Source organism: Capra hircus, chromosome 15 (genome assembly GCF_001704415.2).
Source record: "Capra hircus breed San Clemente chromosome 15, ASM170441v1, whole genome shotgun sequence".
NCBI lineage: Eukaryota > Metazoa > Chordata > Mammalia > Artiodactyla > Bovidae > Capra > Capra hircus.
The window spans coordinates 58404502-58422952 of record NC_030822.1 but is presented as its reverse complement, the minus strand read 5'-3'; the positions used below and the strand labels follow the sequence as shown (position 1 = coordinate 58422952).

At 52.8% G+C, this 18451-nt stretch overlaps 1 protein-coding gene across 1 annotated transcript; it reads left to right on the top strand.

The window, feature by feature from the left end:
• ANKK1 (ankyrin repeat and kinase domain containing 1) lies at nt 2761–18124 on the top strand. Its single transcript, XM_018058926.1, is given in 17 exon segments — nt 2761–2828; nt 2910–2961; nt 4564–4774; nt 4777–4936; nt 5028–5117; nt 10771–10832; nt 10835–11052; nt 12494–12645; nt 12892–12941; nt 13520–13663; nt 14783–14884; nt 16829–16927; nt 16930–17190; nt 17193–17216; nt 17219–17413; nt 17416–17505; nt 17508–18124. Coding segments are annotated over 17 exon segments (2595 nt in total).

Below are 18451 nucleotides of genomic sequence, written 5' to 3'. Positions count from 1 at the left end.
CAAGTGTAAACACTTCAGCAAAGAGTCCCAGGTGCCTGTCTATCTCCAATGATCCATTTTGAGTTAACTATTGGATCATGTGAGATTTACGTTAGTTCATTTTTTGCCTATGCATGTTCATTTAGGTGTATATTTAAAGCTTAATCCTTATAGCAACCTTCTGAAATGAGTATTATATTGAGTAAAATATAATAATATAAATATATATAATTGCATATAAATATATATAAAATGAGTATATATTGTCATCCCATTTCACAGATGGAGGAACCTACAGAGATTTGGTAATGTGACCAGGACCCAGCTGCTGATAGGTGGGAGGAAAAATTCATGGTTTGAATGCAGGTCTTCCTGACTCATGGGCTTCCCAGGAGGCTAGTGGTAAAGAACCACCTGCAAGAGACATAGGAGATGAGGGTTCCATCCCTGAATGGGGAAGATCCCCTAGAGGAGGGCATGGCACCCACTCCAGTATTCTTTCCTGGAGGATCCCATGGACCGAGCCTGGCGGGCTACAGTCCATAAGGTCGCAGAGAGTTGGACACGACAGAAGCAACTTAGATGCACACACACTTCCTGATTCACGTGCTCTTACATTTAAGCCCTGTTGCCACTGCCTCATTCCACCCCTGCTCTCTGGGAGAATCTTTTTCCTGAGCAGACATCCCAGTTTCCTGAACACACTCCTTCATCTTGCCCAACCCTGCCCTCACCTCAGGTCAGGGGCTACCAGAGGTTGGAGCCTGCCTGAACTGGCCCAGGTGTCCTTCTGTGACACGTTGCAGACTGCAGAATGGGGACCGATTGGGGAACTTCCCTGCACGCAAAGAGCTTGGCACTCCAGTCTGGGGAAAGGCTTATATCGGATTTCAGCATCTTCCAGAGTATTGCAGAACTGCACCTCCAGCTCACTTCACTCATCTGGGGATGGTAGCCCCCCACTCCCTCTGAACAATCACACACACACACACACACACACACACACACACACACACACACTCATTTAATAATTCTGAGTCCAGAAAAATTTCATCCCTGATCTGCTAAAATAAAATATACTGAGAGAGTCAATAAGAAGAACTGAGAGCATCTTGGAGCAAAATCCCTATGGTTAGAACATGCTTCTTGCTCTTTCTGGTGGGACTGGACCATGGTCAAACTATTCTACCTGGTCCATTTCCATTCATCACACCCATTTCCTTTCATGGGTCAAGGGCAGTGAATGTGGAGCTTTCCTCTCCAGCTCTCTGCTCTCCACCCACTGGTTGTGGACCTCCCAGGCAGGCAGGACCTAGGAGCTTCTGTACTCAGACCACTGGGGGAAAAATCAGCAATCTCTAAATTGACTTTGGGTTTTCCCAAATCCCTAAGCATTAGCCCACCTAATAATGGCAGATCCATGAACTCTGTGCCACTGTGACTCTGCATTCAAGAAGGACCCCTCCCCTTACTTCTCTCAGAGTTCTTCCAAAGACTACTAGGCTTTTGTCCTCACTCACTTTACAGAGATAAAGGAACCCCAACTGCAAGAACATACCTATTTTGTGAAAAGTGAAAGCGTTAGTCACATCCAACTCTTTGCAACCCCATGGACAGTAGCCCACCAGGCTTCTCTGTCCATGGAATTCTCCAGGCAAGAATAATGGACTGGGTTGCCATTCCATTCTCTAGGGAAGGCAGGGATCAAACCAGGGATGCCCAACCCAGGGATCCAACCTGCATCTGCAACACTGAGGGCAGATTCTCTACCACTGAACCCCCAGGGACTAGGTACATGTGCGTATCTATTTTGCCAGATTCTTCAGAAGCAGGGGTGCCTGATCCCTCAGCTTGGCTGTTTCAACAGATAGGTCAACACCTCCTGGGTCCTTCCTGTCCTTCCACCCACCCTGTAAGGAACAGGAGATGAGTTTAATTCAGGGCCCTGGCAGTCTGCCTTGAGCCCTGGGTGTCTTCTCCCACAGGGACAATGCTCAAGCGTTCCTGTGATTCCTGTCCCTGCAGAGGGCCAGCGGCAGCTTCTGGCGTCTTGCTCTCCCTGGAAAGCTGCTTCAAGTGTAACTGATCCTTAACTGATCAGTTAAGGAGAACTTCCTTAACTGATTCAGGCCATTTGACCCTGGCATGTCATCCAGTGGCCCAGACAGATCATGCTGAAGGTCAGTGAGTCATCCTTCCTTGGGTCCAGTGGGCCACTTTCCCAACCTCCATGCTCACTCACCCAGCAGAAGGTGAGAAGCATCTCCTTGGTCTCCTGATCTCCTGACAGTAATGTCCTCTGTCATCTTCGGGCTTTCCTAGGGGAGGGTCTGAGACTTGTCAGGAGCAGGCACGGCTGCTACAGGGACAGTATGTTCCATCGTGCTGTCTCACTCCAGCCAAAGCAAGCCAGGGCCTCCCTCTGACATTGTAATTAGGGTGCTTCTCCTGTTCTAGAAGCAGTTTCCATCACTTCCACCCTCTTCCAGAGAGCATGACACCCATTGCCCCTTTTCTGCCATATCCTTTAAAGGCTCCGTTATGCCCAGCCCTTTCCACAGGGACCAAACAGACCCAGGATTGAATCTCAGCTCCCACTTACTAGCTATGTGGCCATTCACTATTTACTGTCGTTAAGCCTAGTCTTCTCATCCCTCACAAGTAGAGAGATATTAAACCTCATAATGTTGTTGTGGATGTAAACAAGATCATATCTATAAAGTATGCACAGTAGGTGAAAGAGCTACTGATCCTGGGACAAAGTTAAGGCTCCATAGTGGCATGGTCTCTAGGCCAACCTTCAGTTCCCCACTCTGCCCACCAGAATTCACCCTGGGTGGGACGGGCAGGTCAGTTGTTATGGGAAGAGCGAATGCCCCAGCTCCAGCCTGGGGTCCCTACTCACCTATCACGCCCATGCTGTTCCCCAGGAGTCTGGAAGGAGTCAAGGACGGACTCAAAGGCAAGACATGTCCTCCTGTGGTAGGTGGGCTCCTCAGACTTGAGGATGGTCACTCTGGGAGGTTCCCTCTGGATTCTGGCTCACCTGCCCGGTTGCAGGTGAGAAGTGACCTACCCTGCACTGCCCTGTGACGGTTCCTTTAGCACCACCTGCCCTGGAATAGCCTTGGGAGAGCCACCTGTTTAAGCACTTATAATTTTCCCTGCTCTCGGGGTCTCACAGGTGAGAGGGCAAGTCCATGGACCGAAGACCTAGAGGCACCCCCACCCCTACTCCAGACTCAGCACCAGGTATCCTGTATCCTCACTTTATCCCCAGAGGGACCAAGGGACCTCCCACAGTGGATGCAGGGAAGGAGGAAGGAAGTAGAGAGTTAGGAGAAAGGAAGGGGAGTCCACCCAGATGTGCTTCCCTGGGCCACCCCCTGGCCCTGCCCTTGGCTGACTCCCCCACCCGCCCCAGGACGGCTTCCCCTCCCCCCAGCAGTCACGTTGGCCTCTGCAGGCACATTTTCTCCCCTTCCTGCCCCAAGTCTCTGCACTGAGCTCTTGGCCTGGTTCCTCCACAGCCCCATTGCTCTGCGGTCCTCGGCTCCCAGGTTGCCCCTCCTCCCAGAAGACGGGGACCCCAGTATGCTCCACATGCTCCCTGAGCCTCACCTCTGACCCCCCACCCACACCCCAGCAACAAGCCACCCCCAGAACTGGACCAAAGAATTCACCTCCCTGGGTGATTAATCCCAGCCCCGGAGCTCATCACTCTGAGGTTGGGGGCCAAAAGTCATGCCAGGAAAGGGAGCTCCCGGCGGCAGAGGTCCAGTCCCTCACCCCAAGGGTCCTGCCCCTTTGGGTGACCTTTTGCATGCAGAGACTAACAAAAAGTCAACAATAACAAAGGAAGCATTAACTCAGTCAGGCCAACAGATTCAGACCAGAAAATCTCCCTTACAACTCTTTTACTCCGTATCTGTTACGGAGGGGTGGGTTCCAGGTCCACACACCCTACAGCGGAGACCACCAGCACAGCCCTGAACTCGGGACATATAAAGCATCTGCCTGCAATGCAGGAGACCCGGGTTCAATCCCTGGGTTGGGAAGATCCCCTGGAGAAGGAAACGGCAACCCACTCCAGTACTCTTGCCTGGAAAATCCCATGGAAGGAGGAGCCTCGTAGGCTACAGTCCATGCGGTCGCAAAGAGTCGGACATGGCTGAGCGACTTCATTTTCTTTCTTTCTTTCTTTCAGGACATATATGAGTTGCATAAATAAATGAATTAACTTGCGAACAGAATTAGGTCTACATCAAAGAGGACCGACTGGTCCAGCCCAGACTCGCGCTTCCAGCTTCAGGATGCCTTCCTCTTGCAGCCCCTGCCCAGGCTCGAGCTGAGGGAGGAAAAAAAAACAAACAAAACACCACAGGCCGAGACTGAGGACGTGTTTGAGGGCGGGATGCTGGGGGGGGAGGGGCCAGGGCCTCTCAGGGTGCTGCGCGGGGAGGATGCTGCGTGGGGAGGGAGTCCCCTTCCTTGACTGGGCCGCCATCGCTGCCGGGGGCGCCTCAGGGCTCGGCTGGGTTTCCTCAGCCCTCACAGGGCAGGGCCGGTGTCTCCTCACTCCAGAGGAAGAAGGAGGGAGGGGCGCCGCCTGCCCAGCGCCCCCCTCAGGGGCCCGCGGCGCCGGGAGCAGCCCGGCCCGGAGCGCGCGGGGCGCCAAGAGCCCGGGCCGCGCCGGACGCCGTGGCCGCGCGCGTGGAGCGGCGGCCGGGCGGCCTCCCCGCCTTCACCCGCGACGATTCCGAGGCCGACCGGCGCCGAGGGGCGAGCGGCGGCTTCGCCGGCTGTCCCAGGCGCCGCAGCAGCGCTGGCGAACCGAGTGCGCCGTCGAGAGTTCCTCGTCCTCCCGCCCGAGCCCCCAGGCCCCCGCCTGCCTGCCCGCCCGACCCCGCTCCTTTCGCCGAGCTCTTTCAGTTCCTTTAGGGGAGGGGAAACTGAGGCCCGGGAGCGAGGACCAGGCAGCCGGTCTGAGACTGAGCATGGTCCTCTCCGCCTCTGGAAACTCTGTGCAGTGGCCTGACCTCCCCCAGGCACAGCCTGCCTCTTTCCGTCGTCTCTGAAATACGCTCGGCTCTGTCTGTGGACCCAGACCTGTTTGTTGAAATCCACGGAGGTCAAAAGTGAGCAGGAACTACCGGCAAGATGCCTTTGTTCAATCCGACCTCCTGATCGGGTCTGGCCTCCTGTTTTCCAGCCTCACCTTCCCTTGGGGTGTGGGCTCTGGATGGCCCTCTGCAGCCCTCCTACCCACCCCTGAACCCACAGGGCCGGCAGGCGGCGCTCGGCTTGCTGAGGAGCTGTGACACTTGGCTCAGTGCTGCTCCATGACCTGGGGGGAAGTGCCTTATCCCCTCTGGTGTGGCCCCAGACCAGCCATTGCAGGCTGGAGGGGGCTTGGAAGGTGGAGGCTGCCAGCTTACTGGCCTGAGAACCTGCCCAGCCCACTCATCTGCCAGCTCTCACACTGGCTCTGCCAGTTGCCCAAGCCTGACATGCTACAGTCTCTGCCGTTTTTCTCTCTGGCTCCTCCCAAGTCCCATGATACATGCTGTGGCCTCTCCCTGGCAGGCCTCCTTTTCCCTGGTGCTACCTCTCCCGCAGTGCTTCCACCCATCTCTGCCTTCCTGCTGAGATGCAGCTCCAGTCCCATTCCTATCAGACTGGCCAGTACTTGGCTGTGCACTGGCCCCTGGTGCAGCCGTGGAGGAGACACTTTGGGATGTGAAGTCTGAGATGATCACCATGTCTTCCTCCCACATGGGAAGTCCCTGACTTCTGGGAGGAGGGGCAACCTGGGAGCCGAGGACCGCAGATCAGTGTGGGGCTGTGGAGGAACCAGGCCAAGGGCTCAGTGCAGAGACTTGGGGCAGGAAGGGGAGAAAATGTGCCTGCAGAGGCCAACGTGACTGCTGGGGGGGGGGAAGCCATCCTGGGGTGGGGGTGGGGTGGGGTGGGGGAGTCAGCCAAGGATATCAACTGGAGGTCCTTGGGGGTGTGTGGCATCTTTTCTGGACATTCTCTATGGTCACTAAGCAAGCTCCCAAGACACAGCCTCCCATCCCACACAGCCAAGTTCCTTCCTAGTTCCCAGACCCCTTCCTGCTTAATGAAAAAGGGCAAAATGAGACAGTCCCAGACTCACCGATCTAACTCCAACATCCTGGCTTGGGAGTAGAGTCAGATTATTCTAGAATCTGCCCAGATCATTTACAGCCTTTGAAGCAAAGAGCAAGAGGAAACAGATGGCACTGATAAGACTACTCATGAGACGTTGACAGTAACCCCCATCTCAAGTCCCTTCCCAGTCCCAAAGGACTAAGAGATTTATTTACAGTAATTAGCGCCTGCCACCTGTCGAGTGCTCTCCTAGGAGTTTTATGAGTATGACTTCACTGGATCCTCCTTCCTTCTTTTCATTCACTTGTCCTCTTGATGAATGTTTATTGCTTACCTATTATGTACCAGGTGCTGTGCTGGACCCTAAGATATAATGAATACGATGATGAATGCAACAGATATGCTTCCATAGTGACGCAGTGGTAAAGAATCCACCTGCCAAAGCAGGAGCCCTACATGAAAATCCAACAACGCTTATAATTTTGTTTTTGCTTATACATTTGTTATCACGCTTATAACAAATTGATAAGCAGAATGTCACAGGAACTCTTCTGCTCTTTGCGTGGGTCGATATCCTAGGGTTTGTACCCAGATACCTTTAAAAAACAAACTACCAAGTCCATTTGAGCAGTCCAGCTTATACTGAACTCATGAAAAATTAAAGCAGGGTAAGGTTTTACTGCTGAAGGAGGACATGGCAACCCACTCCAGTATTTTTGCCTGGAGAATCCCATGGACAGAGGAGCCTGGTGGGCTATAGTCTACAGGGTCACAAAGAGTCAGACACGGCTGAGCGACTAAACACACGGCAGACACATAGTTGATTAACAGTGTTGCATTAGTTTCATGTTAGTTTTACGTGTTTCACTTATACACGTACATATATCTTTTCTTTTTCAAATTCTTTTTCCCATTTAGATTATTGCGGATATGAATATCGAGCAGAGTTCCCTGAGCTGTACAACAGGTCTTCCTTGGTTTTCTTTTTTTTTTATTTTTTTTGGATTTGGACCATTTTAAAAATCTTTATAGAATTTGTTACAATATTGCCTCTGTTTTATGTTTGGGTATTTTGGTTATCTGTTTTAAATGTGTGTGCATTGTGTGCGCGAAGTCGCTTCAATCATGTCTGACTCTATGCGACCTTATGGACCGTAGCCCGAAGGCTCCTCTGTCCATGCAAGATTCTCCAGGCAAGAATACTGGTGTGAGTAGCCATGCACTCCTCCAAGGGGATCCTCCTGACCCAGGGATCAAACCTTCGTCTTTTAGGTCTCCTGTATTGACAGGAGTGTTCTTAATCACTATCTCCACCTGGGAAGCCCACTATTTTAAATGTAGTAGTGTGTATATGTGGAGAAGGCAATGGCACCCCAACTCCAGTACTCTTGCCTGGAAAATCCCATGGATGGAGGAGCCGGGTGGGCTGCAGTCCACGGGGTCGCTAAGAGTTGGACATAACTGAGCAACTTCACTTTCACTTTTCACTTTCATGCATTGGAGAAGGAAATGGCAACCCACTCCTGTGTTCTTGCCTGGAGAATCCCAGGGACGGGGGAGCCTGGTGGGCTGTCGTCTATGGGGTCGCACAGAGTCGGACACAACTGAAGCGACTTAGCAGCAGCAGCAGCAGTGTGTATATGGGGCTTCCCAGGTGGCACTAATGGTAAAGAACTTGCCTGCCAATGCAGGAGATATAAGAGACACAGTTTTGGTCCTTGGGTCGAGAAGATCCCCTGGAGGAGGGCACAGCAACCCTCTCCAGTGTTCTTGCCTGGAGAATCCCATGGACAGAGGAGCCTGGCGGGTTACCGTCCATGGGGTCACAAAGAGTTGGACACAAATGAAGCAAATTAGCAAACATGCACTGTGTATATGTCAGTCCTAAACTCCCAATTAATTCCTTCCCCCTTCCCCCAGATTCTCGCTGTATTTTGAAGGTAGCACTGATGGGATGTGCCAAGGAGCAGCTTGTGGGAAGGAGAGGAAGAGAGGAGTCCAGGATAATCAAGATCTTTGAAGACTAGAGGGATGGAGCCCATTCACTGAGATGGAGAAGGCTGAGCGGGGAGTGGGTTTGAAGAGAGAATTGGGAGTTCAGTTGTAGACACTTTAAGTGTGAATACCCAGCTGGAGATGCTGAGGTTGCCTGGAGACACTGGGACTGGGTCTAGTGATCAAGTAACAGAACAGGAGCCTGCCTGTTCGGGAAGGACCAATCCCACGCCGAGAACAGGAAATTGCCTGTAGGCTATAGTAATAACTGATCAGTGAGATAGTAGGACCAGAAACCAGATGAAAGTGTGGGGGAGACGAGGAAAAGAGAGAGACAGTAGGTGTCGCAAACACTTTCAAGTAGTCTAGGTGTCAAGGGGAGTTGTGCATGTCCCTACTGTTCCCATTTTACTGTTAACAGACAGGCCTGGAGAGTTTGCTTGTTCAAGATCATACAGAGATGAAATTGGGATTGGAAAGCAAGGCGATGCGGCCCCAGATCCCATGTTTTGTCCACTTCATGATGGATGTCTTCTCAGTTCTTACGATCTCAAAAGGACAAGAGGAGACAGATTTTAAAACTACATTGCAGAGGTTGTTGGGGGAGGAGCGGGGAGCTCTCTGGAATAGTAGAGAAGACAATAAGACCTAAACCTGGACAGGCCAACCTGTCCAGTTGCGGGGGGTGGAGTGAGGGGGTGAGGCGCTCTGGCTGGCTTCCCAGGGAGGCCCTATGAACACATTTCCAGCAGCCTCTGACTGCAATGCCAGCGCAGCTTTGCAAATACTTTGCTTTTTTAAAAAGTGTCATTTCTCCTTAATCTTCATCCCTACCATCCCCGAACAATCTATAACAATTTGCATATTTGCTGTTCTGTGGGCATGGACAGTGAAAAGAGCGAAAGGTTTCGCACATGCTTATTCTGTAAGGCTTTCCCTTCAGTCTTGACTTCAATTCAGCAAAGATGCCTTGTGCTATGCGTGGCCGTGTGCTGTGACGAGTACAAGGAATAATTATAGTTCATCTCCAAAATGGAATCCCATACAGCCATTACAGAGCTCGCTTCTGGAGAATAATGATTCAGAACATGCTCACGCTACCCCGACAGGGAAAAGCAGGTCAGAAACAGCCCACACTCTGTGATGGCAAGGGAGAGTGGGGGAGGAAAGAGGGACAGGGAGGGAGAAGAGGAGAGAGGCTTCTTGCAATGTATTGTAAAAGAATATAGTAAATTATTAACAGAGGCCAACTCTAAAAGGTTGGGTTACTGATGATTTAATTGGTGGGGGGAGGGGGGCATGCCATGTGGCTTGTGGGATCTTAGTTCCCCAATCAGGGATTGAACCTTGGTCCCATGGTGAACGTGCTGAGCGCTAACCATGGGACTACCAGGGAATTCCCTAATTTTCTTTCCTAATCCCTTGATGTTCTACAAGGTATGTGCCTGTGCATATATATATATATTTCTTTCACAATCAAAAAGGCAATAAATGATATTCTTCCATATTTTTATTGAAGTATAGTTAACTTACAAGGTTGTGTTAATTTCTGCTATACAGCGAAGCGACTCATATATATGTATATATATATATATACACACACATGCTTTTTCTAAATATTCTTTTCCACTATGATTTATCATAGGATACCGAATATAGTTGTCTGTGCTATACAGTAGGGCCTTACTCTCTATCCTTTCGATATATAAAAGCTTACATCTGCTAACCCAGCCTTCCACTCCATCCCTCGATGAACCCCTTTCCCCTTGGAAACCACTGGTCTGTTCTCCATGTCCATGATTCTGTTTCTGTTTCATGGATAAGTTCATTTGCATCATATTTTAGGTTCCACATATAAGTGATACCATGTGCATTTGTCTTTCTCACTTCGGTTGGTGCAATAATGTCTAGCTGCATCCATGTTGCTGCAAACTGCATTATCCCACGTTTATGGCCAAGTAGCACTCCACTGTGTATACACACCACATCGTCTTTATCCACTCATCTGTTGATGGATATTTACGTTGCTTCCGTATCTTGCCTATTGTGGATAGTGCTGATATGAACATAGGGGTGCATGTATCTGAGTTATGGTTTTGTCTAAATATATGCCCAGGAGTGGGATTGCTGGATTGTTTGGTAGTTTTTAGCTTTTTGAGGAACCTCCATACTGCTTTCCACAGTGGCTGCACCAATGTACATTCCCACCCATAGTGTAGGAGGATTCTCTTTTTTCCACATCCTCTCCAGCATTTGCTATTTGCACACATTTTAATGATGGTCGTTCGGATTGGTGTGAGCGGGTACCTCGATAAATCTTTTAAAACAGAAGCAGGAGGCATGTTTGGTCCTCCATGGGCTCCTGGTCTCCTGCGGGAGATAGACATACATAGGTAACCAGAATAAACAGCAGGCTTTTTGTGGCCGCTTCTATAGAATGGGCTGACTTCTAAATTCACAGACTCCTTTGCTTCCTGTTTTATTTGCTGGACCCTAATCGGAGCATCCTTTTGTATCTCTCTTTCCTCCTCCACCACCTCACAAGCTCCCAAGGGGGTCTCTGGGTCTGTGCAGCCTGGCACCAAGCCTAGTTTGTGTGTCCTGCCAGTTCCTCTTGTAAAGGGTCACCAGCTTCCATCTTTCACTCCCCTTTCTCCGTAGCTCTGATGTGAATTGCCTCATTGAAGAAGCAGCCCAAATGGAGAAGATCAAGTTTCAGCACATCATGTTTGCAGGCAGCCCCTGGGTGTTGTGATGGAGTTCATGGCCAACGGCTCCCTGGAGAAGATGCTTCCCACTCACAGCCTCGGCTGGCAGCTCAAGGTCTGCACCATCCATGAGACCAGCCTGACCATGAACTTCCTCCACAGCATTAAGCCACCGCTGCTCCATCTGGACCTCAAGCCAGGCAACATCCTCCTGGACAGCTGCCTGCATGTCAAGGTGAGGAATCCATCTGTCCCCTGTCACTCCAGAGTCTTCTCCACATAAGCTGGATTATCTACTGCCTGGTTGGCCTGTCAAAGAGTTCTAAGCAGCTCCCTTCACGGACAAATACTAAAGGCAGGGATCACACCTAAAACAGATGGATGCATAGTGAAATTTGGTGCATGAAACTGCGTATCAGGATGCCTGCAATAACTCTCTTTGGACCTCAGTCTTCCATTTCTAATGTGGACAGAAGCATCCCTATCCCATTCTTTGATCCAAGTAAGGATGTGTGTAAGTGAGAGGGTCATGATGACCTTTTTTTATTTTTTTCAGTTCCTAAGACATTTTACGCTTTCCTTTCTGCCCTGGAACTTTTGCATATTCTGTTTCCACTGTCAAGAACAGTGTTCCCCCAGTCCCTCCTTGTCTAGCAAAGGCCTACTCATCTTTCAGCTCTCAGCTTAAATAACACCTCCTCAGGGAAGTTTTCCTTGATCCACTCCCACATGCCTCTGTTATACAGCCTCACTGTGTCTCTTCGCATTGCTAACCCCAATTGTAAGTATATAGTCATTTATGAAACTGTTTCATTAGTACCTCTGCTCCCTATTTGAATAACCACTTAGGAGAGTAATGGGTGTCGGGGGCGGGGGTTCATCTTTCATAGAAGAAATTGGTTTTTTTGGCCACACTGTGTCTTCATTGTGGTTTGTGGGCTCTTTGTTGTGGCCCGTGGGGGCTTTCTTTCGTTGTGCCATGCAGGCTTCTCGCTGCGGACCGCTAGAGCACACAGGCTCAGTAGCTGCAGCTCATGGGCTTAGTTTCCCCACAGCATGTGGGATCTTGGTTCCCCAACCAGAGATTAAGTTCATGTCCCCTGCATTGGAAGGTGGATTCTCAACCACTGGACCACTAGGGAAGTCCCGGTTTCATCTTTCTTATCTGCTGCCTGATTCTCAATACCCAGCCTAGTTGGAATTCAGTGAATTGGCAATTGGTATATGAATGAGTCGATGGATGGAAGCAGAGTGTGGGATAAATATGCATGGTGTCAATGCTTCAGGGCCCCTGGAAGTGGGATGAACAGAAGCTCACCAAAGGCAGCAACTTTATCCACGGGTCCTTTGGGTAATGGCCACACCTACCAAGTACGTACTGTGCACCAAGCACTGTTCTAAGTGCTTTTTGTATATTTCCTTGTCTAATGCTCATAATAGCACTACAAGTTAAGTTCTGGTATTATTCCCACTTTATAGATGAGGAAAGGAAGGCTCTGAGAAGGTAACTTGTCCGAGGTCATCCTGTCGTCCATGGCAACTATGGGAGAGAGCCTGTGCTCTCAGTGGCGACACAACACTGGAAATGAGGAAGGCGGGAGGGATGAGGAACTCAGGCAGCTTTCTGGAGGCAAGATTGTATTGCCCTCCCATCCCCACCCTGGGCTTCCTTCCAGGTTTCAGACTTTGGCCTGTCCAAGAGGATGGAGCAGTCGACCTGGATGCAGTGCATCAAGAGGTCAGCTCTGCAGGGCACCCTCAGCTACAGCCCCCCTGAGATGTTTCTGGAGAGTAACAAGGGCCTAGGGCCCAAATACGACATGTACAGGTGAGCGGGAGGCGGGGCTCCAGGCCACATACCCAGCAAGCAGCTTGTTGTCACCACGCTGCCTGGACCCCAAGGTGCAGAGGGCAGGACAGGGGTGACGTCTGGCCCCGCCCCGCCCATATGGGAGGAGGAGGGGTGCGGCAGGACTCCGGCCAGAGAGGCTTTGCCTGTGATTTTGTGGTCCATGGGGCCCCTCTGGCTGGATAGCCGAAGAAGTCACTTGGGGCACACTTGCCCGGCCTGCAGCTTCGGGATTGTAATCTGGGAGATCCTCGCTCAGAAGAAGCCATATCCAGGTAGCAGGTGGCAGTGGCGCCGTCACATGGGGACCTGGAAGGGACTGCGGGAGGCTGGGGGTTGGTGGGGACGGGGCAGAAGCAGGTTTATGTTGGGGACCTCACCCTCCCACCTTCCTCCCCCTGTTTCTAGAGCTCACACGTCAGTGAAAGAAAGGGCAAACTTCAGCCCAGACTATGTTTTCTGCCTCTGATTCCTTTGCTTCAAAATATTCTTTCCTGTCTCTCCCACCCCAGCCCTGCCACGGTGTCAGGTAAACAGACTGTCAGGGAACTTGGATAATCCAGCGAAGTGCAAAATCAAAGCCTATAACTAGGCCTGCCAGTCAGTCCGGCTGCCTTTGGACAGCAAAGGCCCACAGTGAGGGGCCACGGCCAGTCTTGGCCTGGGAGGATCTGGAGCTGGTCCAGAGACCTGGCTGCTCAAATCTAAGCCTCAAGTCAGCCTGCAATCTAGGTATTAACTCACTGTGCATTTATGGAGCCCCTGCTGTGTGCATGGGCAGAGCCCTAACCTCCCGCCCAGCCCCTCTGCCCCTGCCTTCCCTCACCCACACAGTCTGGGCCTCCTCTCACATGCTTCAACGTCATGACCATCATCACCCAAGTGGCCACAGGCAGGCGGCCCTCCCTGCAGCCTGTCTCAGATAAGTCCCAGCAGATGGTGGACCTGATGAGGCCCTGCTGGGACCAGGAGCCCAAGAAGAGGCCCTGCTTTCCAGGTTCTCACCAGACTGACCTAGACGAGGACAGGAGAGCTGGGGTGCCCACGGGCCAGGAGAGATGACCGAAGCCCCAGGCTACTCCCAAGACTCGCAGGGAGAGCCCTGCATGGCAGTAGGGCAGAGTCTGCTCCATAGTGTGGTGGTGGCCTTCAGAGAGGCCAGGGGCAGCTGAGGACTGTGAGCTGGTCTCTTTGGCTTAATGTGTACTGTGTGGGAGGTAAATTAGAAACCCCTCACTGCCAGAAGCTAAGTGGGCCTGGCTCTGCTGCTTCTGAGTCCCCAGTTGGCCTGGGTCTTCTCAGGCTGCAGTGTCATTTAAAATGTTCCCAGACCATAAGCTCACAGGCATGGATGGATGTTGCAATCATCCACTCCTCTAGGGATGGTGTAAATGCACACTTGTGTGTAAGTGTGAGCATCTTAGAGATTATCTAGTCTTGCCCTTGTGTTTTATGGGAAAGGTCTACCCTCAAAGGGCTTCCCAGGGGGCATTAGTGGTAAAGAACTTGTATGTCAATGCAAGAGACATACGAGACGTGGGTTTGATCCCTGGGCCAGGAAGATCTCCTGGAGGAGGACATGGCAACCCACTCCAATATTCGTGCCTGGAGAATCCCATGGACAGAGGATCCTGGTGGGCTACAGTCCATGGGGTCTCAAAGAGTTAGACATGACTGAAGCAATGCTCAGGTGTGTGCGCGCACACACACACACCCCTCCAAGGGTCCCAGCTTGCCTGCTTCCTGATGCTCATGTGTGGGTGCCCCTAAGCCCGGGGCTGGGTTTTGGGAGGAAGTACAGGGACATGGTAGAGGGAAAAACATTTAAAATGGGGAAGAACTGCAGGCCAACCTGTGGCCTCTTTTGCTGTGTCTTTGTTTCTTGGGGACTTGCCGGTAGCTCAGATAGTAAACAATCTGCCTGCAATGCAGAAGACCCGGGTTCGATCCCTGGGTTCGGAAGATCCTCTGAAGAAGGAAATGGCAGCTCACTCCAGTATTCTTGCCTGGAGAATCCCATGGACAGAGGAGCCCAGCCGGCTCCAGTCCATGGGGTTGCAAAGAGTCGGACACGACTAAGCGTCTAACACTACATGACACTACTGTTTCTTAGCAGATATCATAGCGGAGACAGACATGCTGCTTTCGCTGCTCCAGAGTCCGGTGGCCCACCGTGAGAGGGAGGCGTTGGCCGGGAAAATGTCCTGCGCAGCGGCCAGCCCGGGGAGGTGCGTGCGTGTGCGGGCGGGGCCTCGTCTCTGGTGGGCACTGAGGATGCACGCATGTGTGAGGCCGCCTGGCTGACGGGCAGATGGGGACCAGACTCAGCGCATACTCTGCTGGCCAAGCCGCACAGTCACTCAGGGATCCCTTTTCCTAATTTGCTCGAGGGAGCTCTGAGGGCTGGTGGTGGCCGTGGCCCAGAACCCCTGAAAAGGATGTGCCCTCCCTGACGCGTGTGGGGTTAAACAGGGCCCGTCCTGCAGAGGGCGCCCGCGGCTCTCCCCTGTTTTCCCGCCCTGCCCGTCAGCATCATCCCTGCTCCGCTGTCCTTACCCTCTTCACCTGGGAACCAGCCGTGAGCTAGTGCGGGGGCTCTGGGCTGAACCCACAGGGCCACTACCCTGCCTTCCCTGTGGCCCAGGGGGCAGCCGAGGCCCTGGGCCACTCTTTCTTGGGCAGGGCGTCCCCAGCTCAGGGTCTTCCCCTAGACACAGCTGGTGGCGGGCATGAGAGAGGAGGGGTCTCCTGTCTCAGGGTGGGAGGAGAGTCCTCAGAGGTGAAGGGAGGAGGCGAGGCCGACATGGACCAGAACCGCCCGGCTCTCATCTGACCTGCCCCCTGTCTTCTGGTTCCCCAGGTCTGTGAGATCTTCCAGGAGCTAACAGACTCTTGAGAATCCCTTGGACTGCAAGGAGATCCAACCAGCCCATCCTAAAGGAGATTAGTCCTGAGTGTTCATTGGAAGGACTGAGGCTGAAGCTGAGACTCCAATTCTTTGGCCACCTGATGCAAAGAGCTGACTCATTTGAAAAGACCCTGATGCTGGGAAAGATTGAGGGCAGGAAAAGAAGAGGACAACAGAGGATGAGATGGCTGGATGGCATCACCGACTCAACGGACATGGGTTTGGATGAACTCCAGGAGTTGGTGATGGACAGGGAGGCCTGGCATGCTGTGGTCCATGGGGTCACAAAGAGTAGGATGTGACTGAGTGACTGAACTGAACAGACAGCGGTGAGCCCAGACAGGTCTCAGCTGGAACCCCAGAACACGCAGCGGAGGAGAAAGGGGACTCAAACCATATCCTCTGCCATCTTCCCTGGCCTACCCTCCTCTCAGGCCTGGAGTCTGTGTTCCTTCTCTGGGCACCCGGCCCTGAGTTCCAGAAATGCCCATGCCCCTGGGGGGCCTGGCTCTGCTTCACCTTCAGGACTGTGTTCTTTTGAGGCTGGACTCCTCCGTCCCTGGCCTGGGAAAGGGGAACATCAGTTTTCAATCCTGGTGGCATAATGGAATTTTTTGAGGGAATGAAAGAGTACCTGATGCCTGAGCCACCCGAGAATAATTGACTCAGAATCTCTTGTGGTTTGGTCTGAGCAGTGATTTTCATTTGTTTGTGGGTTTTTGGTTTTTTTTCGTTTTGGAAATTGTTGCTTTTAATTCTAATACACCACTGGGTAAATCAGGAAGAAATGGGTCCCTGAGTGCCTCGGGAAGAATTCACATCACAGAGTGCCACCGCAAATTTATCTGCAATTTGCATCTATTTACTTTGTGCCAGGCACTTCTCCAGAAGTTCATACCTACAGGATTTGTCTTCATGGTAGTAGCACAAGGTGGACATTGCTCGTGTCCTCCTGAGGGATCAGGACCCCCAGGCTCAAAGAGGCAGAGAGCACGTGGTGCTAAGGGGTGGAGTCAGGGTTTACTTCGGACTGGCCTCTTTTTGCTTCATCCTTATAGTAAGAACTTCCAGACTCAGCTGCTGTCTAGGGCAGTGGAGCCTGAGTAGAGATCCAGGACCTAGGGAAAGGACCCCCACTCACCCATCCAGGAAACTCTGTTCCTGGATGGTACTTCCAGGAGATAGGGGGATGGCTGAGATGACCCCTGGACAAAGTCAGAGGTCCTTTTCTCAATCTCGTCTTCCTCCCAGCAGACTCAGGAGACTATTTGAAGTGGGTCCTGCGTCTCTCAGACAGTGAAAGCCTGGTCCCTAGCGATGAGCAGGTGTGCAGCTATGAGAACAAGGTCACCCCCTCCACTTCCTGGTGGCCTGGGGCCTCCTGGAGGGGGTGAGGCTGCTGCTGGCCCACGAGGTGGATGTGGACCGCCAGACAGCCTGCGGCTACACGCCCCTCCTTATCGCTGCCCAGGACCAGCAGGACGACTTCTGCACCCCACTCCTGGAGCACAGCGCTGACGCCCACCTGGCAGATGAGGACAGCTGGGCCCCCTTGCACTTTGCAGCCCAGAATGGGGATGACCACTCTGCCCATCCGCTCCTGGACCAAGAGAACTGCGTGATGCCCAGGAGCATGAGGGGTGGACCCACTCCACCTGGCTGCACAGAACAACCCTGAGAATGTGGCCTGGCTTCTGGTCTCCCATCAAGCTGACCCCAACCTGCGAGAGGCTGAGGGCAAGACCCCTCTCCACGTGGCCGCCTACTTTGGCCACATCAGCCTGGTCAAGCTGCCGACAGCCCAGGGGGCAGAGTTGGATGCTCAGCAGAGAAACCTAAGAGGCCACTGCACCTCACAGTGGAGAGAGGCAAAGTGAGGGCCACCCAACATCTGTTAGAAAGTGGGGCGGCCCCTGATGCCCTCGACCAGAGCACAGCCCACTGCCCGCCGCGGGTGCCAGGGGCAAGTACCTTATCTGCAAGATGTTGCTCGGGTATGGGGCCATCCTGGAGCTGCCGACCCAGCAGGGCTGGACACCCCCACATCTAGCAGCCTACAAGGGCCACCTGGAGATCATCCACCTGCTGGCTGAGAGCCAGGCAGACGTGGGGGCTCCTAGAGGCATGAACTGGATCCCCCTGCACCTGGCTGCCCACCACAAGGCGGAGGTGGTGGTGTCCACCCTGCTGAAATGTGGGGCTGACTGCAATGCAGCCGAGCAGTCAGGCTGGACACCCCTTCACCTAGCAGTCCAGAGCTGGGCCTTCCTGAGCATCATCCACCTCCTGGAGCACCGTGCGGATGTCCATGCCTGCAATAAGGTGGGCTGGCCCCCTGCCCATCTGGCCGCCCTGAAGGGAAACATGGCCATCTTCAAAGTGCCGGTCAAGGCTGGCACCCAGCTCGACATCCAGGAAGGGGTTGGTTGCACACCCCTGCAGCTGGCCCTCCAGAGCCAGAAGCAGGACATTGTTGCCTTCCCAGAGGGCAGGAAGCCCTCATTGGCCATTCTGGGCAGAGCTGAGCCAGGAGCGCAGATGGAAGTTTAGACCAGGGTCTCCTTTCCTGTAAGGAGCAGAGGCTGCTGGAAGTGAACCTGGGCTTCTGGCAAGGCCCCTTCCCTGTGCTTGCCACCTGCCCCTTTGATCTTGAGAGGAGACAGGAACCTGGTCCCCTGGGTGGTGGAGGGGCAGGGAGATTGTAGCTGCGGAAGGGGCCCCTGGCTGGAGACCTCCTTTCAGCCCCTCCTCCATGTGTATCTCGAGCAGACTCTCAGCCTGCTCCTCGCTGCACCCGGACTCAAGCCCCCACAGTGAGTTCCCTCTATTCCCAGATTCCTTCCACCTTTAATCACTTGCCCCCAAACTGGCAGGAGC